This window comes from Montipora foliosa, chromosome 2 (genome assembly GCF_036669935.1).
Source record: "Montipora foliosa isolate CH-2021 chromosome 2, ASM3666993v2, whole genome shotgun sequence".
In the NCBI taxonomy this organism is placed as follows: Eukaryota; Metazoa; Cnidaria; class Anthozoa; order Scleractinia; family Acroporidae; genus Montipora; species Montipora foliosa.
Genome location: NC_090870.1, coordinates 45,357,814 through 45,365,313, shown reverse-complemented (window position 1 = coordinate 45,365,313; position 7,500 = coordinate 45,357,814). Strand labels below are relative to the sequence as shown.

General features: G+C 36.6%; 1 protein-coding gene across 1 annotated transcript in view; it reads right to left on the bottom strand.

Annotated features, from left to right (window-relative positions):
- The window catches only part of LOC137993265 (dual specificity mitogen-activated protein kinase kinase 7-like), a 19,827-nt gene that overhangs the window by 11,950 nt on the left and 377 nt on the right, over positions 1-7,500 (bottom strand). Inside the window, exons 2-3 of the mRNA XM_068839001.1 lie at positions 2,428-2,515; positions 1,157-1,223 (exon numbers count right to left, since the gene is read on the bottom strand). Coding sequence (XP_068695102.1) covers positions 1,157-1,223; positions 2,428-2,515 — 155 coding nt within the window. The remainder of the gene's footprint in view (positions 1-1,156; positions 1,224-2,427; positions 2,516-7,500) is intronic.

Genomic DNA, 7,500 nt, shown 5'->3' with positions numbered 1-7,500 from the left:
GTACAACATCATTCCCAGGGCCTCTCTTCTTACTGGCAAGCGACCCTGATGCAGGTCTGGTCATACGTGTCTCTGACTATAAACACATCAGGAAGGGCTCCTTTCTAAAGTAGAGTCAAAAGTTGCCCTTAGCAGCTCCAGTTCCAACAATTCTTTGCCTGCTACAGTATGTCACATGCAGAGAGACCCTGGAAAGAAGTTCAACACACACTTCTTTCAACCTTCAATGCATTCACTTCTGATCTATCAAAGTGGGGATCCACATTTGCAGCTGTCCGGTTGTCCCACACGACTAAAAACCTGCCAGACGAGTATAATAACTCCAAAGGTTGTCTGTTGGACAAGTGATATTTCAATAAATATCTTTTCATGAATGCCATTAAATGCTATAATATAATATAGAATGTACTTGTGTTCCGATCGCTGGAAATCTCCAGAAAATATGGAATAAACATGCAGCTTTTCTCAGCAATGAAATCTCACATTTGGGCGCCATGTTTGACCACGCGGTATTTTCCATGACATCAATTTTCATGTATCTCACCCCTGGCTCATGGTCTCAGCTGATAATGTGGCATTAGTTATTTTAAGGTGTTTCACCACCTCCGGCAAAAAGTAAAACAAGACGTGGAGTAGAACCAGCTACTTCCGAACAGGAAAAACACAAAATCTTCATAGCATATAAAAGGAAGACCCTAGACAAGAGCGTCAAAACTTTGGGTCTTGAATTGTGCATTCAAGTACATTCTACCGTCCAAGATTTGACCACTGTAAATGGGGTTCCCATGGGGCAAATAATATAAATTAAATACTCCAGAGTCAAAATTTGTAATTGCTCATGAGAGTGCAAAATAAGACTCTAACGCTCAAGTTACAAGTACTTTTATCAACCATTTTCTATACTTCAGTATAGGCCGTACAGGGCAACCCAAAATTTGTCTGGGCAAGTACATCATAAGACATACTTGCCCGGCTGACAACTTTGATAAAAAATGAATATGGATCCCTACAAAGGATAGTTTCGCATGTAGTGAAATATTATTACTCCTTGGTTTCTCATTTATCTTATAGGTATTAAACAAAATTAATAACAATGTGTGGTAAGGGCAAAACATAGCATGGGGGATGTACATTGTACTCTATGCAAATAACAAACCTTTTCTTGTAACTTTAGAATCCCAGTGAGCTTAGTGATTTCTTTCAGCTTTGTTTCAATTTGTGCACTAGAAAAAAGCCAAAAAGCATCACATGCATACTGAAATCTTCATTAAAACTAAAACTTTTCCTCCATAAACAACTTAAGCAGATTTGTAGTGGTTTAAATTAGGTATTTCCTGGTTTAAAATTTTTCAAAAACAACTTTTTTTTTATTTCTCTTTGTCTATTAATTAATAAAGTAATTTTAATTTTTTATCATGATATGAAACAAAAGAAACAAAATTGAACTGGTTTAACCCATTGACTCACAGGGGTTCCCCATTAACGGGTAAAAATGGTCTGGGGTTAGACAGAGTAAAATACTACGTCTGGCCGGTTTAGGCTGGTTTGGGCATCAAAGGGTTAAAAAATTTTGAACCAGGAAAATATATGAACTACAACAGATCGATTATGGTAAGTGCATGTACTTTCTAAAATCAATTGACTTGAAAGCTTTATCTAATAATAATAATAACAATAATAATAATAATAATATTATTATTATTATTATTATTATTATCATTATTATTATTATTAATAATGAGAATGAGAATGATGATAATAATAACAATAATAATAATAATAATAATAATAATAATAATAATATCATGAATTATTATTAAGTTTAATAATTGTACAAAAAGTTTGTGTGATTTTTTGTTTATAACAAAAAGCAAAATTCTCTTGATCAATTCTCAAGGGAAGCTTTGTGTATAAATTTTGCCTTGCTTCAGTTAAGAAAACTTTCCTTCTATCAAAAAAAAAATGAAACTTCCATCCAGGTTTTCACTCTGGTTTGTATTATAATTGTTTGTTGCTATGTTGCCTTGTTTGTAGTTTTGTTCAAGTTACTTTTTGGGGGGATTTGAGTGTCACTTTCCTTTTAAGAAAAATAGCAAAACTACTGTTAGCCATTTGCATGTTTTTTCTTCTTCTAATTTTTAGTCATTCGCTATTGATTGCCCTAGTAAGTTCATCGGGACCTTACAAACTACGCAGCTGTACAATGTGTAATGAAACTGTACAACTCTAGTCCAACCAGAATTGAGTACTATAAGTGTATTATACAGTAATAAATTAAATAGTATTAAATTAATTAATTATTTTTTAAGCTTTTCAAAGCACTCTATGTAAGCCTTCTCTAAAGGCTTTCAATTTTCATTTAAAATAAATAATCAAGAATTCTCAACGTCTTTTAAGGTGCATTCACAGTAAGAGAATCAGCCCAACCTATCATCTTCCTTAGTACGACTTCCTGAAGCTCTGCCGTGACGTCTATGGTGACCTGACCTTGACTTGGAAGGAACACATAAATTGCCTACAGGTATAGAAACATGAAACAGCAATGTTGTCAAAAAGCAAAGTCAAATATCAAGCGCTGCCACCATGCTTTAAAACTTGATTTGCATAAAATTAATGTATCCCATTTTACTCATACTACTTTTGCAAAAAAATTTAATATACAGTACACTCATTTCTGGAATTTACTCTAAACAGAGGTGTCAAATAAAAATGGTCCGTCATTACTAGAACGAATCTGATTGGTCGGACAGTTTTTTTTACTAGTAAAAAAATATTGTATGACCAATCACAGGCCACGGACGAATTTTTTCACTTGTGAGAAAAATCATATCAGTTTTGGCATCTTTCAGTGACTGCTGTCTTTAGCAAAAAGAGAATCATGGCTTCTTCTTCGAGCAATTCAAGGTTGTAGAGATAGCTTCGGTAGGACTTCATACAAGAACAAGAAAACAAAAATACCAGGAAGAAAACTGAACAGAACGTCACTTTGCTAAGGGAATTTTTGACATTGAAAGGTGAGTCAAGGACTGGAGATTCCTCCACACAAGTTCAATTCATTCCTGAGGGAATTTATCACAACAGTAAGAAAGAAAGAAAATAATAAGAAGAATGCGAGCCCAGGACGTTGCGTGCTATGATTGCCAGTTTTGAACTGTTTTTGAGAAAGAAGACTTACAGCTACCGTAACAGCATTATGAAAGACCTGAGTTTGAAAGAGTAAGAATGGCCTTAAAACCAAAACAAAGAGATCTCAAGAAGAAAGGCAAAGGAAGCAAACCAAATGCTTCGGTCCCCCTCACAGAAGAAGTAAATCTGATGTATGACACAGAGTTGTTAGGAAAATCAACTCCTGATGTTCTACTTAATACAACAATACAGTCCACTTGGGCTCCAAGGTTGTAAATCTGCTGAACACCATGACATGTATTGGAGAAACTATAAATGGGGAAGAGTTCTTGGAGTACACTGAGAGACAAACAAAGACTCGAACTGGAGAAAATCCCAAAGATGTCAGGCAAATAAAACCAAAAATGTTTTCAGTTCCGGAGACTGATAGAGATCCCACAGTGATGTATAAATTCTACATCGAGAAACGGCCATCAGAAAGCGATCATGACAACGTGCCATTCTATCTAGCAGTAAACAACTGTAAAAAAACAAGGTTCTCGTAAATCTTGGTTCAAGAAGTCAGCTGTAGGCGTTAACAAGTTAAATTCATTAATGAAGACAATGGCAGAAAAAGCTGGACTAGGGCCCATTGTAAAGAATCACAGCAGTCGGAAAACTTTGACCAAAAACAACATCCCAGTGACAGATATTATGCAACTGACTGGACATAAAAATATTTAAAGTACCGGTATAACCAATTATTCAGTAGTATCTGAACAACAGCGGTCAAAAATGGCTCGTACTTTGAATGGACCTACCACAGGAAGCCTAGAGAAAAGGAATACCTCCCAAGTTGCAGAATGCTTGACTGAAATTCATTCACCTACTGTATCTTGATGTCAGATAATTAACATAGCAAGCAAGCGATGTCTCTTTTCAAAGGTGCTGTTATTAATGGCGGTCAGTTTATTAACAGCGTGAATCAATCCCCGAAATTGTTCATCCAGGAAACTAAAGATGAGTCTCCTCCTAAACGGTATAAAAGACTTAAAGTTCTAGATTCTGATTCCGATTGGAAAGCATTTCGATGCTGTGATTCACATTCTCAAAACAGTCACAAAACTAAACTTACAATTGTCTACGGTTTTCAAAACTTTCAGCAGCTTTCAAAACAGAATTTTTCATTTTGGGCCATTTTTGTATCAATTTTTAAAAGAAATGTTCAAAGAACTTTCAACATTTTGAAGAAAACTCTATTGTTGATTCAGTTTGCACAAAATAAAAGCATGGTTTACTTTACATCTTGTTGTGGTGTGCTCATTCCGCTGGCGGTGATTCATGATCAAATTGTCACATTTTGTCACATCTCAGTTATGTAACAAACAAATTACCTCAAGGTTGGTTCGCCTGTACAATTTTCATTCACTCGTTGTGAAAAATAAAACTAACTCACTTGTTCATTTTATTCTTCACAACTTGAGAATAAAATTGTACGCACTCGCCAACCACGAGGTAATCTGTATGCACAACACAGCCTGCTAAATTCACCAATCACAGGCTAGACTGCGAGCAATCCCTTCACAAATCACTCGAGCGCCCCGTTTTCCTAAGGCAGTCGTTTTAATGTCACGCAAACAAATGAAATGACCAAGGGAGGCTTGGGAAGAGAAGTGTAAGAAGGGACTGCACCCATTGCAGTAACTGACCTTTCAGAATTTCCTGTTGCACCAGCAACAGGAAATTTGGATTACTTCTTGTCAGATTGTGCTTCGATTATAAGCACGATCGATATGGCTTTTGCAGAAGATTTCGATCATTTATCCCTTCAAATGGGAAACACTGAACAAGAACAAGAGCAGAAACTTGCGGTCGAAGCTCTCCTATCGGACAAGTATGTTATCGCTGAGCTACCGACTGGTTTTGGCAAGACCATTATTTTTGAGAGCTTTGTCTACGGGTGACTGAAATCAAACGCCGTCCGATTGTGCTAATCGTTACATGTTGCAGCATCACCAAAGACCAGATGTCTATGGGTAGTTACCTTCAAGAAGAAAGGGAATTTGTTAAAGGAAATGGCCTCAAACAAGTATTGAGTCATTATTTCTGCAGAACAAGCTCTGTCTTCTGACTTCAGACTTTATGATTGACGAGTCGGCCGTTCTAAACAAGAATTTGTCCTTGATAGTTGTGGACGAACATCACACTGTCAAAACTTGTCAAAACACTGCAACATTCCACTTAACATTTATTCTGCAAATCTGGCAAAAATCTGAGGCCTCTCTCTGCTTAGCTTTTCTACCGCTCTTTTTACCGGGCTTCTTTGTGATTGAATTCGACATGCACATTTATGAATATTCCCATGCTGTTACTGAAGTTATTTTGAGTGCTCATTTACATTAGCAATAAAAATGGCGGAACCATCTGTCATATCACTTTCACTAATTAGATTAACACATTTGGTCATTCTGAACACGTCGGTTACTGCAAAGGGTGCAGTCCCTTTTTACACTCTTCCCAAGCCTCCCTCGGTCATTTTATTTGTTTGCGTGACAAAACACGACTGCCTCAGAGTCTCGCAGTCTAATCACAGGCATACTTGAGATGCAGTATCACCAAGTTGTTCAAAGGCTGGATAACTTTATCCAATGGATACGTCTGACACTAACCAGAGTACGAAATGCACTTCACATTAAACGTTAGCCAATATTTTCTTGCACGCCTTGTAACTACTTCTGCTTAAGGAGGCTCAAACCAGTTTTAATGCTTTCAACAAACTGTACTATTTGGAAGGATTGAATTTACCAAGCTTTTTCACCTAATGGTAATGTTATCATGCCATATGAAGCACCAATAGATGCTGAAACTAAGTAATACTGAAACTAAGTGAAAGTGAAACTGTGTTGTAAAGTAAGTGAAACAGCGTTGTAAAGTTAATCTTTCTAATAACACATTCCCTGCAAATTGTTGAAACCCAGTTTGAGCCACCTTAAAGTGTGCATACTCACAGTTACGAGGGAAAATACTGAAATATTTACAGAGATTGAAACTGACAGGGAGTGACTTAACCACCGGATGAAGTTATCCAGTGTCCTAGCAAATTTGGACCCCCAGTACGAGTCCACTACCAGATACGGACTCCCCGGTACAATTGGACCACCAGGGGACTAAATCTGCTAGCTGAATTAGTCCCCCTTCGAAGATTTGGAGCCCCCCTTCCCCCACAGCTTATTTAACTGTTTATCGAGGCATCAAGGCAACAAGGCTGCGTTAGATTTGGGATTGGCAAAACTGACTAATACCATAAAGCATATATCTTTGAGAAAAGACTCACATCAGTTATTTTTTTCAGTAAAGGTTGTTTAAAGCATTTGCAGAAGCATTTCATAAAGTAGATATGAATTTTTAAGTCCTTTCTGACAGAAGCTTAAATCAAGAACTGGGAACTCATTGAATTGTGGTGTTAATTTTCTAATAAGGAGGTAAAAGCAAAGTCAGACTTATTACAATAATAAGCTTCAGTTAAAGTTGTTTAAAGCACGCATTGTGGCATTGTTTCTGTCATAGGTTTTTTTCTTCCATTTGACAGTTTGAATGGGTGCCGCTTTCACAAAGGAGGTGCGTTAGAAAATGCATTGTTGCAAGTTTGACTACATTAGGCTTCAGAAGATTTTTCCTTTTTTATAACCAAACTTTTCCAGCCATGAATTTTCGTGTTAATTTTCAATAAGGAGAAAAAGCAAAAGTTGACTTAAATTTCAGTAAAGGTTTTTTTTTTTTTTTTTTAAAAACAATTTCCAAAGGAATTTCATTATCTTAATCAAAAGAAAGCTATCAAAAGAATGCTTGTTTTCAGGGGGTTCCAAATCCGCAAAAAGGGGTCCATATCCGCTAGCAAATCTGATCTGGGGTGTCCAAATCTGCTGTGTCACTGGTCTTTGAACTGTGTATCCGTCTTGGAAAAAAGCCATCATTAATTTACTATCAACATCGAACAAGAAAAGAACAATGATCACAAACAGCTTTCCTCAGTATTTCAAGGATTTATATCATTTCACTGAAAAATCAGACTCCACTTTTCTACATTAACCTTTCTCAGCTAACATTTCGAAAGGATGGTATCAGTTTCCAATCGTATCAAAATTGCGCGTTCCTCTTATATAAGGTCGCCATCGTTTTCAACAGCTGTTAAAGGATACATGTACCCCGAAAATCTTGTTTTAACGGGTCCACGGATTGATTGGTTGAAAACCACTTTATAAGTCATTCTCCATCATCGACCAGCCGAGACAAACCAAGGCCATTATTTTTTTCTTTTACAAAAAGGCTTATTCACGTTATAAATGTTCAAAAAAAAATTCCACTCCAGCCTGGAAAAATTCGATTTGTTGCTAC